The sequence below is a fragment of the Lissotriton helveticus genome, chromosome 7 (assembly GCF_964261635.1).
Source record: "Lissotriton helveticus chromosome 7, aLisHel1.1, whole genome shotgun sequence".
Taxonomy (NCBI): Eukaryota; Metazoa; Chordata; class Amphibia; order Caudata; family Salamandridae; genus Lissotriton; species Lissotriton helveticus.
In genome coordinates, this window is record NC_136068.1 from 521,164,600 (window position 1) to 521,184,126 (window position 19,527).

The 19,527-nt window shown below is 50.6% G+C and overlaps 1 protein-coding gene across 2 annotated transcripts in view; it reads left to right on the forward strand.

The window, feature by feature from the left end:
- LOC144768700 (zinc-binding protein A33-like) overlaps window positions 1–1,643 on the forward strand; it is a 404,351-nt gene extending 402,708 nt beyond the window's left edge. For both annotated transcript variants that reach the window (XM_078652562.1, XM_078652563.1), the window contains one exon: window positions 691–1,643. In XM_078652562.1, the coding sequence (XP_078508688.1) occupies window positions 691–1,226 (536 nt within the window). In that variant the 3' untranslated portion in view covers window positions 1,227–1,643. The remainder of the gene's footprint in view (window positions 1–690) is intronic.
- Window positions 1,644–19,527: the final 17,884 nt, after the last annotated feature.

The window sequence follows — 19,527 nt, forward strand, 5'->3', positions numbered from 1 at the left end:
AACATATTTATTGGAAAACAAGTTAAGGCAATTAGTCTTCTAAATGGGGATGCAATACATTTGGAAAAATAGTTACCTTGGCTGTCTTTACAGCAGGACCAGCACCACAAAGCATGTCTGAGTCATAACTGGACATGGGCCACTTTAGCTAGAGCTTTTCTCAGAAGGAAACTTTTCCTTCAAATAATTAAAAATTGGGGGGATGCGGGGAGGTCTCTGGGTTCAGTGACAAGAGTTTAATTTTGCAAGAGGTAACATTGATACATGGTCTCTGAGATTTATTACACGGAAGAGACAATTTAAATTGATCTGCAAAAAGCAGCAAGAATGAAAGGTTGAAAGACTGCATCTTTTAAGTTGATGGTTGGACTTCATCCGGGTTAACCAGAAAGATGGTGGTTTCTGTGGGATCTTTCCACTGTGTGCTTGGTCTTTAGATCACTCCAACAGGTTTCATGGAAAGATTACAAATTAGTATGTTGTCACTGAATTGTGCTAGGATTAGCTTTCCTGTAACACTTTATAGCATTGCTTTTTTTCCTAACGTATAAGCAATCTCACTAAAGATATTACATTTTGGGAAATAAAGTTCAATACTTATTTTAGAACCTGAAAAAAAGAACATAGGAGAAAAAGTTTATGCATTTTCCTATGTAATTTAAGTAAGTCCTTTTTTCTCTCTACCTGTAGTTCCATCGCGCCTGACTCTGGATCCTGAAACTGCATACGGTCGCCTTGTCCTTTCTCACGACAGAACCACCATGCATTTCAGTAATAAATGCAGGTGTCTGGCTGACCACCCCAAGAGGTTCATCAAGGTATCTGCCGTCCTGGGATCGGAAGGCTACACCTCAGGGATGCACTACTGGGTGGTGGATGTGGGCAGTGCAGCTGCATGGATTATAGGTGTGGTTGAGGAATCCATAAGCAGGAAAGACCGTCTTGAACTTTTACCTGATAATGGAGCCTGGGTGTTGGAGTTGACAAGAGATAACACTTACACAGCTCTGCAAACCCCAGCCAGGATTCTGCCTCTTACCTCCACTCCCACAAAGATTGGTGTCTGTGTGGACTTTGATGCGGCTGTAATATCTTTCTATTGTGCAAAGGAAATGACCCACCTGCATTCAATTGGCTTCAGCACTAGTTCGAAACTCTTTGCCTATTTCCAACTCTTTGCAGGTGCTCCAAGGAATAAATGTGAGTTGCTCACCATCTGCCATTAGCCTACAAGGGATGAACTTTTCTCGTGTACCTTCAAGGAGGGCAACACATGTGCCCTTAACCGTCTAAGTCCTGAATTCCATTCCGTTTGGGTTCACTTGGTAGTATGTTGTTTGTTTTTATATATTTGTCTTTTTGAAAAATTATGGTTTCATGGATTTTTTTAATGACTTTGTGAGGCTGCTTTTCTTGCGTATAAAATCAAGCTGGATTTTTTATTTTTTATTAAAAGTTGGTTGCTCATTGAAGAGGTGGGCGTGGGTTAACACCTACTAACTTTGTGTTAAGTGGCTGCCTAAAATTATATGAATCCCTTGAAGATGCTATTTAAGAAGATTCAGGCAGTGTTACTGTAGAGCGTGTAGCTCATATACAGTTGTATGATTTAAGCTTCTAATGGGCCACCTCTAGTTTAAGGAATAGATGGGTAAATGTATTTGAGTCTACAGACCTAAAGGTTGGCGCTTTGGAAGTTCTGCTTTTAGTGACCCCGGAGCTTGTTCTAGTCTGGTACGGTTCTTCTCTTTTAAAGAAGAGACTCTACTGGTTACTTGATAGGTCCTACACAAAGCTGTTCCTTGTTGCTAAGGTGCAGCAACACTACTGTAAACATGTAACATAGACAGATCTGTTCTGGTGTGATTTCAAAATTATTTCCAACATCTGGAACACACAAGTACAGTCGGCCCTATGCCCCAAAGTTCTAACATTGCTGTGAGTAGCTTGTTTATTTTTAAAAGCTTTTGTTTAGTAAAATGTGCACTTAAAAAAACAAGAAAAAAAACAGAGAAGAAAGAAAGACAATCCTAAAAAGAGACATTGTATTCGAAACTTTCAAAAACAATGTATAAAACCAACTGTTCTGGCCCTGGTTCAATCCGGAAAGAATAATAGTGGAGTCGGAAGGGTTGGTGGATGCCCGATTGTTTGCGCCCCAATTTGTGTCTAGCCAAAGCTTGTCTTAGGTTTAGGAGGCTGTGGATGGCATTATCGTGGGATATGTGCTCTACTCACAAAATGCTTTGCATTCCGCACTATCGCAACACATTGTTCATGAACTGCTTTGTTATATTTATTTTGAGAGTTATTATTCTATTTTTATTCATTATTTGCTGATAAATAAATGTTATATTTTAATTCATTTATAATTTCTGCCTAATTTCTTTCATCACAAATGTGGCAAGTGTCTACTGTAGGATAACCGAGAGACGGGCAATGCTGAGTGGGTATTTTTTTGTAATTCAGATTCTGTTCGCTGGTGCCCTTGTCTTTTCCCAGTCTCAACCTGTGGACGTTCCTGCCACTAGTGTAGGCATTCGAAAGTTATTACATAATTGTTTAAATACAGAGCTGTCCATAGGTGTACTGTATCAGTGTCCATATGTAACGGGGATTCCACCATAACCTTATTAGTGCCCTTACCAGTTCCCTTTATATGCTAACTTTTGTGGTTCAGGACCTGATTTGGCATGGTCGTCGAATTTCCCTAGCCAGGCCTTGCCCCTTTTTTTCCCTTTGAACCTATTCATTGGCTTTTTTCTTTTCGTATCCTCCGCCTCCTTATCCCTTCAGACCAGTAGCTTATACTGCACCACACTGGCTTCAAGCCATATACTTTTCAGACACTCACCCCCAGTCAAAGATCTAGGTTAAATACATCATCGTTCTTTAGCTCCCAAGGTTTAGACCCAGCCATATGCAAATCAGTCTTGACCCTGTGGCTCATGTGACCAGTCAAGCCCGAACTGCCAAGCCAGGTCCTCCCTGGACCAGAAACAAACCTCCTGGGACCAGAATCGGGGTAACACCCCTCATGACTCTCCATAGGTATACTGTATCATTGTCCATATGTAAGGGGGATCCCAGCCTAAGCTTATTGGTGCCCTTACCAGTTCCCTTTATCCGGTCACTTGTGTGGTTCAGGACCTGATTTGTCCTGGTCGGCGAATTTCTCTAGCCAGCCTTTGCTCCTTTCTTTCCCTTTAAACCTATTCATTTTGTATTTTTTTGTCTTCATATCTTCCGACTCTTTATCCCTTCAGACCAGTAGCTCATGCTGCACCACACTAGCTTCAAGCCATGTACATGTGACTTTAGCTGTTTGGAACAGCTGACCCACATAATGTCTGTCTCATGCTTGGTTGTTATGTGGTAAACACCTGTCCTCTGGCAGTTCTAGCGACCTTGTACTGTTTCACCCTATCTTGTATACAGAATAATGGTTTACTACTTTTTGCCTCTGGGCACCACATCAAGCACGCAATCTGACTGTAAAAGAGGGAGATGTCGCCTGTACTTCCAGACTCATGGACCTCCCCCAAAATACCATCCTTTCTTGTGGATCTCCCCATTACTGGCCTGGAAAACAGTGAAAACCCTCAATTTGAAGAACATTTGTGCCTTATACTGGAGTTGCTTCAGGTGGACCTTAATACGGTCTCGGAGAGTACCGACTGCTTCTGGGCGCAGAGAGTGATTCTGAAAATTAAGCTTGCCAGTCAAGGAGGTAGATCTTAATAATTTCTATTTTCCAAACTTTGAACTGCCTTGCCATGGACAGCTTGCACCACCTCCAATGACTGTGCTTTTAGGAAAAGATCAAAACCTGGACGTTTCAGAATTCCCAGTATGGGGTGGTGCCTTTTTTGGTTCATCTTTACACCAATGGGTAGCTATAGCCCTTTACAAATTTCATTCATGGAAGGTCTATTGTAATCAACACCCTCTGCTGTCGAGACTGTTTAGTCGTTGTCTTGCCTCCTTAGTCTTGCAGTCAACCTGGGTGTGGTGCTGCAGCTCTGCTGGTCAGCCCGGTCGCTCCTCCTGCCGCGTGGCCACCCCGAGTGTGCCCATCTCCTCCCGCTACCGCCGCCGCTGCAGAGTCATGACTGCCCCTATCTTGGTTTGGCCCCTGCCCCTGACTGTCCCTGTGCCTGCTTGTCTTTATCGTTGTCAGCTGTTTGATTTTGCTGCAGTTTTTTCGTTTGCTCCAGTTTGCTCCAGTTTGCCCTGTAAGTTTGTCCCATTGTCCATCGCTGTTCCCTGCCCCACCCCGCTCCCTGCCGCTGCTCCCCCGCGGCCCCACCCCCGCTCCTTCCAGCATCTCCGCACGCTCCCCCCTACTCGCCACCCCGCTCCCGCCTCCCAGCTGCTCCTCCCTCCCAGCTGCTCCTCCCTCCCACAAAGGTACATAAGGAGAGGCTCACGGGGCAAGGAGCTGTGACCTGACCTGGTCAGCCCGGTCGCTCCTCCTGCCGCGTGGCCACCCCGAGTGTGCCGATCTCCTCCCGCTGCCGAGTCAAGACTGCCCCTATCTTGGTGTGGCCCCTGTCCCTGACTGTCCCTGCTTGTCTTTATCGTTGTCAGCTGTTTGATTTTGCTGCCGTTTTTTCGTTTGCTCGTGTTTGCCCTGTAAGTTTGTCCCATTGTCCATCGCTGTTCCCTGCCCCACCCCGCTCCCTGCCGCTGCTCCCCCGCGGCCCCACCCCCACTCCCTCCAGCATCTCCGCACGCTCCCCCCCACTCGCCACCCCGCTCCCGCCTCCCAGCTGCTCCTCCCTCCCACAAAGGTACATAAGGAGAGGCTCACGGGGCAAGGAGCTGTGACCTGACCTGGTCAGCCCGGTCGCTCCTCCTGCCGCGTGGCCACCCAGAGTGTGCCCGATCTCCTCCCGATGCCGCTGCCGAGTCAAGACTGCCCCTATCTTGGTTTGGCCCCTGTCCCTCCCTGTGCCTGCTTGTCTTTATCGTTGTCAGCTGTTTGATTTTGCTGCTGTTTTTTCGTTTGCTCGTGTTTGCCCTGTAAGTTTGTCCCATTGTCCATCGCTGTTCAGTGCCCCACCCCGCTCCCTGCCGCTGCTCCCCCGTGGCCCCACCCCCGCTCCCTCCAGCATCTCCGCACGCTCCCCCACACTCGCCACCCCGCTCCCGCCTCCCAGCTGCTCCTCCCTCGCCCCGCCCCCCCACTCTCCTTTATGGCAGAGTGCATGCGTACGCGCAGCGGGCACGCCGATTGCGCACCGAAGGCGTGCCAAAGGCAAGCCGGTCTGTGCCCGTCCACGCCTGGCCCGTGCCCAGCGCCAGGACCCCTGGCCCCCGACGAAGCCAGCCCACCCGCCGGACCTACGACGCAGCCACCCTCAACGCACTCAACACCGGCCGGACCCCGGCTGCCACCAAGCCACCCCAGGACGCACCCACGGACCCTTCACCTGCCTATCCTGCAAGTTCTCCTGCATCCGGACCTGCACCGCACCCGCCAAGCCGAGCACCAGCAGCAACCACCTGAAGTGCATCCTGCTCAACACCCGCTCCGTCCACAGACACGCCGTCGAACTCTGGAACCTCCTCGACTCCACATCCCCAGACGTCGCCTTCCTCACCGAAACCTGGATGAACGCCTCCTCAGCACCCGACATCGCCAACGCCATCCCAGACGGATACAAGATCACCCGGAGGGACCGCGTCAACCAGACAGGTGGAGGCATCGCCATCGTCCACAAGAACACCATCCGTATCACGACCAGCTCCGACAATACCTTCGCCGCCGCCGAACACCTGCACTTCCAGATACACACCGACCCCAAGACCACCCTCAGAGGTACCCTCATCTACAGACCCCCGGGATCAAGCACACTATTCAGCGAAGACATCGCCAACTTCATCAGCCCGCACGCCCTCCCCTCCGCTGATTACATCCTCCTAGGGGACCTCAACTTCCACTTGGAGAATAACAACGACCACAACACCACCACCCTGCTGGACAACCTCGCCAACCTCGGACTCAAGCAACTGGTGACCACCCCCACCCACTCCGCCGGCCACACGCTCGACCCCGTCTTCTCCTTCAGCAAGCACATCTCCTTCAGCCACGCCACCGGACTCCACTGGACAGACCACAGCTGCGTCCACTTCAGCTTCGGAAGGACCACGCTCCACCACCACTCGCAACAGGTTCCCCGCAGAAGCTGGAACAAGATCACAGCCGACCAGCTCGCCACATCCCTAAGCCAGAACCCTCCCGCCAGCTCAGCGAACCCCAAACAAGCCGCCATCAACCTCACAAGGTGGATCAGCAACTGCTCAGACGACCTCGCTCCACTGAAGACCCCCCCCATCAGACCCGGCAACAAGCAAGCATCATGGTTCACCGACGAACTTAAGAGCTCTAAGAAGAACTGCCGAGCCCTCGAGAAAGCCTGGCGCAGAGACCCGACACCAGACAACATGACCACCCTCAAGCTCGCCACCCGAAAACACCACCAGCTGATCCACACCACCAAGAAAACCGCATTGGAGGAACGACTAGACAACAACACCCACAACAGCAAGGAACTCTTCAACATTGTCAAAGAGCTCTCGAACCCTAGTGCCGGAAACGACATCACCCCATCGCAAGACCTCTGCAACTCGCTCGCCTCATTCTTCCACAGCAAGATCACAGATATACACAACAGTTTCAGCACACAGCCGACGCACCCTATGACCACACCAACGCCCCCCACCACCACCCTCCGCGCCTGGACCCCGATCAACATCGAAGACACCATCCGCACAATGAACTCCATCCACGCCGGATCACCAACCGACCCCTGCCCTCACCACGTCTTCAACAAAGCCGACTCCATCATCGCACCCCATCTCCGGGACATCATCAACACCTCCTTCGACACCGCCAACTTCCCAGAGAGCTGGAAGCACGCCGAACTCGGTGCCCTACTGAAAAAACCATCAGCGGACCCCACCGACCTCAAAAACTACCGACCCATCTCGCTCCTTCAGTTTCCTGCCAAAGTAATCGAAAAGACCGTCAACAGACAGCTGGCCGCCTTCGTCGAGACAAATGGATCCCTCGACCACTCAGTCTGGTTTCAGAGCCAACCACAGCACCGAGACCGCCCTCATCGCAGCCACAGACGACATCCGGGCCCTGCTCGACAACGGGGAAACAGCGGCACTCATCCTCCTGGACCTCTCCGCAGCGTTCAACACGGTCTGCCACCGCACCCTAGTGCAACGCCTCAGCAACATCGGAATCCAGGAGAAGGCACTGGAGTGGATCATCTCCTTCCTCGCCGGAAGAACCCAGAGAGTCCACCTCCCCCCGTTCAGATCAGAGGCCACCGAAGTCATCTGCGGCGTACCACAAGGATCATCGCTCAGCCCCACGCTGTTCAACATCTACATGAGCCCCCTCGCGGCCATCGCACGCCAACACAACCTCAACATCATCTCCTACGCCGACGACACCCAGCTGATCCTCTCCCTCACCAACGACCCAGCAACTGCCAGAACCAACCTACACGAAGGGATGAAAAACGTAGCCGAGTGGATGAACAGCCGCCTGAAACTGAACTCCGATAAGACGGAAGTCCTCATCCTGGGATCATCACCCTCCGCCTGGGACGACTCCTGGTGGCCCCCTGCCCAGGGCAGCGCACCCAAACCAATGGACCACGCACGCAACCTGGGCTTCATCCTGGGCTTCATCCTGGACTCCTCCCTCGCTATGACCAGACAATTCAATGCCGTCTCCTCGTCTTGCTTCAACATCCTACGCATGCTACGGAAGATCTTCCCGTGGATCCCCACTGAAACCAGGAAGACGGTCACCCAGGCGCTCAACACCAGCCGACTGGACTACGGGAACTCCCTCTACGCCGGAACCACAGCCAAACTTCAGAAAAGACTCCAGCGCATTCAGAACGCCTCAGCACGACTCATCCTGGACATCCCCCGACACGGCCACATCTCCGGACACCTGAGAGACCTGCACTGGCTCCCCGTCAGCAAGAGAATCACATTCCGACTCCTCACCCATGCACACAAATCTCTTCACAACCAAGGCCCCAGATACCTCAACGACCGCCTGACCTTCTACACTCCAACCCGCCAGCTACGATCGACCAGCCACGCCCTTGCCGCCGATCCCCGCATCCGAAGAGCCAAAACGGGAGGAAGATCCTTCTCCTACCTGGCGGCCAAGACGTGGAACTCCCTCCCCATCCACCTCCGCCTGACCCAAGACCACCTCTCCTTCAGGAAGCAACTCAAGACCTGGCTGTTCGAGCAGTAGCGGACCCCCCCCCCCCCAAGCGCCTTGAGACCCTCCGGGTGAGTAGCGACTATACAAATGCCTTGATTATTTGATTGATTGATTGATTGAAAGCTCGTACCCAGACTGCAGGTTGAAGCACCATGCCCTAATTCAATTTCGGCACTTTTTATTAGCAGTATAATCAAAGATTGTCATGTCATGGTAATCTCATTCGTAAATGTTACATGTCAGGTGAGTAATCAAGCACCATTTCATTGCATCAATTATACATTTTCATTTTATCCGTTCCAAAACTTTCCCAATATAACATCCCTCTCCCACCCCCACCCACCCTGGGCACTTGTGCAGATCATAGTTCAGCAATCACGTTTCATGGTCCACTCTATTGGATCATAGTACTTGTGACGTATCTATCACAACCTCATAGGGGAATATACTCAAGTCTCCTTGTATGTTTTGACTGTTCCGTGCACCTACAGATAGTTACAACATTCGGTACATGTGTAGGTCCCGATCTAAGAGCGGGTAGTACTAGCTGCTTGCATATCTCTGTATCCATCAACCCATCACAATAGAGTTATCGGATGCATCGCCTTCTCCTGCCTCAAACGACCCCATTAATGCATTCCAGTCCAATGATATGGGGTTCTTCCTGAGCCCTCTACGCTCCTCCCGTTGTAACGTCATGCTTTCGGCTTTTCCCCATCTCACCACCTCCGCCCTCCACATTTCGGGGTCTGGTGGCCTAGGCGACTTCCACTTCATCGTTAGGCAGGGCCAGATCAGCGAAACGTGTGCCTACACTCCTCTTCCGTTCTACAGGGCCCAGCCCCAATAATGTGTATTCCAATGCAGTGTATGGTTTGGAGGGGACTAGTCTGGCCAAATCATTATGAATTGTCGTCCAATAGTACCCCAGTTTTGGGCACTCCCATAACATATGGATCAGTTTCGCGTCTTCCGCACCACACCGGGGGCATGTGTCTGCTGCGGTGAGGAACATTGCATGAATGCGGCGCGGTGTCAGATAAGCTCTATGCAGTATCATAAGCTGTATGAATTTGAATTTCGGGTTTCTCTATATCTTTTTCGGAAATGCAAGTATTCTGTCCCATTCCTTGTCCCTGACTGGCCTCCCTATGTCTCGTTCCCATTTGTCCCGTAGTGGCTGTAATGAGACTGCCCTGCCCTCTCGTATACCATGTGTCAACCATCTCGTGAGGTGACTGCCCATCCCCATTAGGTACTGCAGGGGGTTTGTGGGCGGCTCCGTCCCGTCTGGGGCCCACACTTGTGTGATATATCGGCGTACCCCGGCATGTAGTAGGAACGACCCTCCCGGTGTGTGGTGTGTAGTACGAAAGTCCTCGAAGGACAAGACCCTGCCATCTGTAAACAAGTCCCCTGTCTGTGTTACACCCGCCTCGTGCCACTCCGTAAGCCTTTGATTCGAGAGTGGTCTCAGTCCCACCGGGAGTCCGAGTAGTGGAATCGTGGGGGCGTAGGAGGTCGCGTGGGATGTAAATCTCACCGCCTTTTTCCAGTATGAAATTGCAAGTCGAAGTAGAGGAGGTGCCGACCTGGGAATTTCCGCTCCTGGCAACAGGGTGTGTACATTCCCCCTGTTCCAGTCCGCCTCGGAAACGTTGATTTCGTGTAAGTTCCTCCCGGCCACCCAGTAGGCTAGCCATTGCAGTTGGCAGGCAAAGTTGTATGCTTGCAGGTCCTGGACCCCCATACCGCCAGCCGTAGTGGGAAGCTGCAGCTTGACTAAACTAATCCGTCTCCTCCCAGAACCCCACACCAGTTCAGTCAGTAGGGTATTTAGCGTTTTGAACGTGGATCAAAAAGGGCATGCTTGTGAAATAGTAAAGGAGACGGGGAAGTACCACCATCTTAGATATGGTCACCCTGCCCGACACGGACAGCGGTAACGCTGTCCAAAATAGCACCTGCGACTTCAGCGCCGTGATTGCTCTCCCCAGATTGCCATCCAGCATGTCTCTCGCGTTTCTGTAGACCTGTATCCCAAGGTAGCGGAAGGTTGTCTCCGCCACTTGGAACGTATGTGGTGCAAAGGGCAGTTGGGCCTCCGCTTCCGTTGCCGAGAAGTAGAACCCATAGGATTTTGGCTCGCTTATGGTAAGCCCTGATAATGAGCGGAAGCTTTCAAATATGTCGGGGATAGGGTCCAGTCTCTCTCCCAGGTCCCTGAGGTACAGAATAATATCATCAGCATATGCCGATACCACATGTGTCACTCCGTCCCTACATATGCCCCTGTGTTGTGCCAATCCCCAGAGTTTGCAGAGCAATGGCTCCAATGCCAGTATAAACAATAGCGGGGACAGTGGGCATCCCTGCCTGGTACCCCTCTCTATGTCCAGGTGCGACGAGATGCATCCATTCGTACGGACCCGGGCTGTTGGACGGTAGTACAGTAATTTGACCCATGTGACATATTTGGGCGGTATTCCGAATCGTGAGAGTTGCCAACGTGTAGTCCCATCTGAGGGAGTCAAAAGCCTGTTTCAGGTCCAGGGAAATACATCCCTCCCTACTCAGCGCCTCTGGGCCGCTGAGCATAAGTTGACTGAGTCTCCGCAGGTTCATGGCAGTGCTCCTACCCGGCACAAAGCCGCATTGATCAGGGTGTATCAGTCGCGGTATATATTGTGCTAGTCTCGTTGCCAGTATTTTACTCAATATTTTATAATCTGTGTTTAGCAAGGATAAAGGTCTATAGTTAGCTAGTTGTAGGCTGTCCCTGCCCGGTTTCAGTAGGGACACTATCAGGGCCTGAAGTGATGTCTGTGGGAGGCCCTGTATTTGTAACGCTTCTCGGTATATCACCAGGAGGCGCGGGGCAAGGAGGTCAATGAAAGCTCCGTAAAATTCAGCTGGGAGGCCGTCCGTTCCCGGCGTCTTCTTCCGCGGTAGTGCGCTTATAGCCTGGCGTATTTCCGCAAGCGTGAGAGGACGAGATAGTTCCTTGCTCTGATGATCTGTAAGTCTCGGCAGGTCTAGTCCCTCAGTGAACTCCTCAAACGCTGTGTCTGATAATGGGCCGTGTGGGCCATATAGGGTTTCATAGTATGTCCTAAATGCGGTGTTAATGCCTAGTTGTGTCGTTGTTAGGGACCCCCCGATCGATGACCTCCATTATAGGTAGATGTACTGGGTCATCCCGTACCATGCGAGCCAGTAGGGGCCCGGCCCTTTCGGCTTGTGCATGTTGTCTTCATGTGTACTCTCTAAAATCTAGTACTCGTAATTCCTCCAGTAGCTCCGCATGCTGTATGTGCGCCTCCTGGAGTGGTGTGAACGGTACGTTCGTGCCAGCGGCCTCGCTCTCAAGCATAGCCAGCCTTTCCTCCACCTCCCGGAGCTTCTCCATGACAATATGCCGCATACCCACTCGTGTACTCATCGCCTCGCCTCGAATGGACACTTTAAAGGCATCCCATTCCACTTGCCGGGAACTCGCCGAACCAGTGTTAGTGTCATAGTAGGAGGTTATGGCGTCTGCAAGTGTTGTGCGAAAGACCGTGTCTTCCAGTAGGTCCGGCGAGAGACGCCATGTAGGTATTGGTGTTGGAATTCTACCCCATTGAAACGTAACCTCCACTGGGTTGTGGTCTGATAGTCTTGCCCATATGTTCCGCCAATGTGATCTCCCCCAGCAGTGTTTTAGCGCAAAAGATGTGGTCTCTCCTGGTGTGTAATCTGTGGGGTGGTGAGTAAAAAGTGTATTCCCTACTTAGCAAGTGTTTACTTCTCCAAGCATCCGCCAGTCCCCAGCCCCCGGCCCACCTCGTCGGTGCATCTGCTTGCCTCCTGCTCTTCGTGGCCTGTAAGGGCGGATGTGACCTGTCCAATGAAATATCTAACACAGCATTAAAGTCCCCACCTATTATCCAACGATAGTCTGCCCAGTCCGCCACCACTCTATTGACGCTAGTTAGGAAGTCTGATTGGCCCGGGTTTGGTGCATAAATACTGCCTATCACCACAGGGGAACCATCCAGCAACCCATGGACAAACACATATCTACCCTCCGTATCTAGTCTCTTCTCGACCAGTTTAACCCCTTCGACGCTCATGACGAGCCCAGCTCGTCATGGAGTTTCCATTGACTTCAATGGAAATTACATGCGAAGCCATAAAACACCTTAGCATCCAAGTGGTTAAACGGGACAGAGTTCCTCAGCCACACAGCTGCCCCTCTCGAGAACACAGAATAAGAGGTAGCAAACAATTGCCCTTTCCATTTTTTAAGTAGCTTCCCACCCTCCACACTGTTCAAATGAGTTTCCTGAAGGCAGGCAATCTTAACGTTCCTTCGGTTGAGTTGTGCCAGCAGTCTGTCTTTTATGGATAGACCCCAGGCCTCGGACATTCCAGGTGCACATTTTGTATTCATTAAGAGTCCCCATTTTGGGCTGTAGCAAGCAAAGTTAGTGGGCTCTGCGATACAGAGAGTGTAAATATATTCTGCCATGACCTCAGTGCCAAACCAACTAGTAACCCCGCAACTCTCAGGTCCCCAAGTGAAAACTCTCGGGGTCCAAACCTTATCGTCCAACGTGGGCAATGGTAGAACCAAAACATGTCTATGTTGTGGGGAGAGGGGTCCACCCGCACCAGTCCAGAGTTTGTAGGTGGCACTTTCTCACGCCCTTGGCTGGTGTGACCCCACCCCCGATCGCCCCTTGCGCAACTTCATACTTTACCAATCGGAGTCTTCTCATGTCGCAGTCAGAGGTCATTTGCCACTTGCGCTGTGATTTTGGGGAAGAGCTGCAGGCTATCAGCTGAGCCCGACACCTCCGTTGGCGTGTCTGAGCGGGTGTCTGTAGCTGTGTTGCCTCTTGCATCATGTGCTGCCAACGCGGCCTCCGTCAGGTGTTCGATCTTCATGGTTCTCCCGGACCTAGCCGACGTAGTCCCTCCACTGGCCGAGGAACCTTTCGCGTGTCTTACATTCGCGTCAGACTTGTGCCTCTTCTCCTGGTGAGGAGGTCCTCCGTCCTGTACGTCCTCGAATGAGTCTTGGGTATTCGGCGGTGTGAGTGTTACTTCCATCCATTCTGCCGCCTCCTCAGGTGAGTCAAAGAAGTACGATTTGTTGCCATATATTATTTTGAGGCGAGCTGGGAACAGCAGGGCATATTTAAGGTTTCTGTCTTGTAGCTTGCGCTTCACCCCCAGGAACGACGATCTGGCCCTTTGCACTGTCGGGGTAAAATCAGGGTACACTGAGATGGTTTTGTCCTCATATCGTAGTGGCGCGTTCTCCCTAGCAGCCCTCAGCACTGTATCTCTATCGTTATAGTGCAGAAGTCGTGCTATGAGCGGTCGTGGTGGTGCTCCTGGCTTAGGTGGCGTCGCCGGCATTCTGTGCGCCCTCTCAACACTGTACAGCGGGGTAAGGCCTTGTGGGCCCACAATCTGCTTCAGCCAGTCCTCCACAAATTTAGTGGGGTCCCTCCCTTCGCTGCGCTCTGGAATTCACAGAATTCGCACGTTATTGCGGCGGGAACGCCCCTCCGCGTCGTCCATCTTGTCCCACAGCAGCTTGATCTGTTTTTCCATGCCTTCCAGTTTGTGGAGTGAACAGTTTGTAGCGGGATTAGGTCATCTAGCGCTATCTTGTGCTCAGATACCTTCTCTGCTAGGTCGCCATATTGTCCATACGCAGTTCCAGCCCTTCCCTGGATGCCTTTATTTCGGCTAGTATAAGGTCCAGTTTGACCGTCGGTGGGATGACCTCCACGTTGGAGGAGGCTAGTGGATCTTCCGATCCTGTAGATTGTACCGGGGTCATGCGCCTAGGCTCTGTTCCTTCCCATGGCTCTCGTTAGAAAGACGGCAGTCTGTGTGCTGCACGTGCGTCCGGTGGTAGAAGATGAGCAGCAGTCGTCTGCAGGTCGTGTACTCAGAGAACGCTGTCACTTAATATACGTCTATAGACAAGCATAGGCATATGTTTCGTAGCTCAGCTGCGATGCGGTCGGTGCAAGTGTCCGATGATATCCTTGCCCCCAGTCAGCTATACACTGTTGTCTACAGCCAGCCCGAATCTCCGTTTCGTGTTGCTCTGGAATACCCCGTTGTGGCCCTGCCTGCCAAGTCAGAGCCGGCCACCCCCGTAGGTTCGCCTGGCGCTGCCACGTGTGGTGCCTCAGACTGTTACTAGCTCAAATGGAGACATATATGTTCCGCCCGCCAGGGCGCGTGTGGCACTGTGCACCGTGTTCGTACCTCTGGCTCTTTGTAGCGCTATAATGTTCGTGCAGCAGCAGCCCTGATATCACCTCTATGGGGATCCCGGTGTCACTGGTTTCACTGGAGACAAAATGGCGGCTGCAGCGTCTGTAGCGAGCCTTTCTTTCTGGGCCCCTTCAGTCACCTCACGGCCAGGGAATCTGGCACCGGACTCCGGACTCACCGTTGGTCTCCACGGGTGGGGATCTCCGCAGCCAGGCCCTCAGCTCCACCTCCGAAGACAGAGGGCGGGCGGACCGGGTCTCCGCCGCTAGAGCGCCGGTTCTGTCTTACGGGCGCCGCCGTGTGAGATGCCCGGATCTCGCCTCTCGTGGCCAGGCGCGTACATCCTTCTCACTCCGTCCTCGGTCCTGGGGTCCGGTCAGCTACGGCAATGCTCCGGTTCCCGGGGGTCGCTCGTTCGCTGCCCAGCGCGGCTCCGTGTAGCTGCACTCCGGGGGTAGCCAAGCAGTCGGCTTCCGAGTTGGTGGCGCGGCGCTCCCACTGTGGGCCGTGGTTGTCAGCCGGGAGCCAGGCCTCACAGATGCCGATCCCCGGTTTCGGTCACAGGGGGGATCTGGGTAATCCTTTGTCTCCAGCGTAGCACAGGAGTAAAATGGGCGATCGGGGGTTAATGGGAATCAGGATAATTTGCTTGTGTGTCGGGCAGCGGACGGAGCTACTCTAAAGCACGTCCGCCATGCTCAGCTCGTGGCCACGCCCCCCTCAATTTCGGCACTTAAGCTGTGAAGTGTAGCCCTGCTGCCCAAGTGGGGAATTTGACATAGGCCATGCTCCCACCTCCTTTTTCTATCCCTGTAGATTAGTTCAGCACCCACACTGGCCTGCCAGCAAGTAGTGAGATGGGACAGTGGAGGTGGTAGGCCTCCCATGGTGGCCCAGAGTGTTACAGAGCAAATGCTCCAGTCCCTGCCCAGCTAGCTTTATATGCAGCCCACCTGCTCCAGTCCTTTTGAGGTTACCTCTCTCACACATACACTTAACCCAGTGCCCCCAGCCTTCCCTGCTTCCTTTTTGCGAGTCTAGTTCATTCTTGTGCAGGACACTGGGCCAGTCTCTGGTATAGCAGTAGTGCAGTTGTCGCTAGTTTCTTCGAATGGCTGCCTCTGCTGGATTTTCACAAGCTGTCTTCCCTGGGATGGGTTATAGACTTGATGGGAAACTAGTCCAGTTCAACTGAAGGACAATCTGCTCTCCTCTCTGCCTCTGGCTGCAGGATGTATATCCATAGTATCCTCCAAAGCTGAACTCCTGTGGGTATTCTTTCTCAAAGTTTCAAACTCCAACCCCTGCAGTGTTTTATTGTTCACTCCAGGTCAAAATGAGCCCACATCGCTAGCACCCCAGACTGTCTGTACCATGGAGTTCAGGTAATGGCATAGACTTTGGTTTCTGGCTCACAAGGAAAGGGTTATTCCTTCATAGATCTGTTTGCTGGCCCAATACAGCCTCACATATGTATCTTTTCGAAGACACAGGTCAACAGGCTGATACAGGGGACTATGGGGGCAGGCCTAGGATCTGGTGCTGTGAAGTACTTATGGACAAGGCATTTACGCTGCTGTCAAGTGCAACACTGCATTTGCCAAGACCAGTCCTAGCCATAGAAGCTCAAGTTTTCAGGGGTGCGTTTGGAAATTTAGGGGAACCCTTTCTTCTGCATCCTGTCATTGAACACCAGGTACAGGACTGATACTGCCTGCCAGTATTTGAGCAGGGAAACTTCTAGACCCAGTTTATAGAGATGGCAGCTTCCCTGCAGTGCAAAATATTGGCTGCCTCATAGACAATTAGTTGGAAATGATTGATGGGAGTAATTTCCAGTCCAGAGGTTTTTCTCCATCTCCAAGCTAATGCCAAGGCCATCCTGGCCTGTTAATGTCTCTCTTGCACAAGTTGACCACTAGGCGTCCTCGATGAATAGGCAACGAAGAAAACCCATTCAGGCTGAACATTGGCAAGATAGCTGCTGATGTCCAGGAACTTCACTGAAACAGTTGACAATACCATTTGTTCATTTGTCTTGGATGTTAACTAGTAAGTTAAACATCTTTAAGATTTAAAAAATAATCTTAACATTAATCACCGCAGTTTACACTTAAAAAAAATTAATAATTCTAAAATCAAAATCTGTTACAGAGAAACCGAAAACTCAACTCCTAGTCGATAGGCAAGCCCTTTCCAGTCAACCAATCCACCTATTACTCAAAAATGCTCAAGAAATAAAGACTCTGCTATCCCCCAAATAACTATTCTCCGATACTCTGTTATCTAATCATCATTTGGACTTTTCGTGTTCAAGGACAAACTCCACAACCACACCTAGCCCCATTATGGGTTGTATTCCACACCACTGCAGACTTATTTAACAGCACCCTCTAGAGGACTGCATCCCACTCCCAATTGTATCTCGTCTATGCAATAGTTCCCTCTCCCAAAACACCAGCCACAGATGTGGTTACGCCCACCAGCATTCATAGGGGGAAGTCTAGTTCCTGCTGTGTCAGTGAGATCATTTCAACTCACTTCAGCTAGTCCTAAACTAGTTTATTATTTGTTCTAACTTGTGTCCTTTTAGTTTTACTTTCCAGCCCATTCCATGATGTCACTGGCCCAGCTGTCAGTAACCGATGTCTGGGACTAAGCCAGTGTGGTCAAGGACCATGGTTATCAAGCTGTCTTATGTCTCTAGATTTCTGACCAGAAGCTGAAAGTATATGTTTGACCCTCCCCATTCAATTTAAATTACATGTTTGATTCCCCCAACACTGTCTTTCTGTAGTAAACTACTTACAGTGTTAAGGAAAAATTGCTGAGCACCATCCAAACAGTACTGATGGATCCACCCCACTTTTCAAGGTGGTGAAGGAATTAGTATTTAAACGCTAGGAAGTGTTGCCATTCAAAGACACCAGCTGTACCCGCTTTCTCTGGAAGCACGCATTTTCTTCAAAGGCCAAAAGGTCACATTAAATTCTTCGAACTAGACTCCCTCCTCTACACATTCTCACAAGGCCCATTTGATGTATTTGTTGCCAGACATTTCCCCCGCTACCATCGTTGGACCGATGACAAAAGACACATAGCTCCTTTGAGTGGTAAAAACTGCCATGGTCGTCAAAATATTACACTTTGGCAGCTACTCTTGACCCTGGCAGCATCCTTCCGGTTATCCTCCGAAGGTTCACTGCCACCCAACCTAGATTATGCTCTCATTTGAAGTGTCTGCATGGTCTGTAGTGTGCAGCCCACAGTGGCTCTAGCACAAGACCTGCACAAACAAGGGTTCTCTGAACTACCTGAAATCCTATTTCATTACCGCCTTAATGGTTTCCTTCATAAAAGTTGGTTTGGTTGCCATGCTGGCCAAGAAATGACTCGAGGAGGTACTGGATAATAAGTCATAAGCATTAAGCAAATACTTCTCCCAACAGGTCTTTAAGAAATTAACATTTGTCACGGCCAAAAAATCTAAATGTTTGAATTTCATTGACTCTTTCCCATTGGGGTTAAAATGCAGGCTACAGCACTACAAATCCCAGTGGGCACTGGGGACTCAATCGAGTAGCCCATTAGAGGGCAAACATTTAAATAAAAGGCTGTAGCAGCACAAATCAATTGAGTGATGGCTTATGATTAAAGAATGTTTTCCGAAATGCGTCCGGCCGACCCGGATGGTGGAAGTGTTCGTTGATGCCAGCTGGTTGTTTTTTGTTTCCGGAGTGCGCCCTCTTTGCTGAGCAACTGTGTTTTGAAGAGATACATATGCTAAATGCCGTACCCTGAGGGGTGCCATGTTTGCTGCTCCTAAAATCAGATGGGGGCGGGGTGTGGGGGCACAGCAAACGTCTGACATCGCTCTGACAAATAGGAGCACAGCCAGTTCAATAAAGTACCACATACTCTGATCGAGACAGTCTAGCCAGGATCGTTTTGTGATTAACCGTATCAAATGCGGCTGAGAGATCAAATAATATCAGGACTGCTGCTGGCCTCTATCTACGAGCATCTATCTTGACTTTGTCCATGGCTAGGAGTAAGGCAGATTCAGACTCCTGTCCAGGCATAAATTCAAACTGCTGCTTCTCTAAAAGGGCTTGATCTTCCAGATATTGGGATAGTTTTTACTAACTAAACATTCTAGAATTCTTACTGGGAAGGACAGCAGTGAAATTGGCCTAAAAAGATTGATCCGAATAGGGGTAACTGTGGCCTTTTTCCGGGCATGTGGTATGATGCCGTAGACCAAAGATTGATTACAGATCTGCAGTACCGGTGGGAATAATTAGTCTGCTGTGGCAGGACATCAAGAGGTGAGCCTGATAAGGTAGACATAGCTAGTCTTCAGGTATGGGTTCAGAGTAGTCAAACTTGCTCCCAAGGCTATCAGGGGAGTTTGCCAATGCCGATGTTCCAATCTTGAAGTGGATGGACATCTGTTACTGGACTTCCTTCAGGGTCTAACATTTACGCTAGAATCAGTCTGGTGATGAATGTCCCTAATATCCTCCAGAGCTTGCCTTTTTTTTCTCCAAGAATTCTGCAAGATCATCAGAGTGCTTGAGACTGTATAATTTCCGGTCTCATGACCTCATGATATTGATACTTCTTGCATAATGTAGATTACCGTTTTGACATTATTTGGAGCATGCATTGGCATAATGATCTGCTTTGACCTTATGAATCCCTCTTGTATTCATTTAACGATGTCCTTAGTCATTTTTTGTCCTTCAGCTAGGAAGCAGGCCATTTTCTCTCCAATTTCATGCAAGCTTGTTTTAACATTTTAATGAAACACTATACCATGGGGCAGAAGGTCAACTACGGGTTTTTAAATTTTTAATAGGAATTTCTACATTTAGTGTATATAGAATTCTTCCCTCCAATGCTTTACAGTTCTTTTCTACTGATTTCCCAGCATAAAATAGTGTGGACCGTTTAAATCTGCCTTGTTGAGT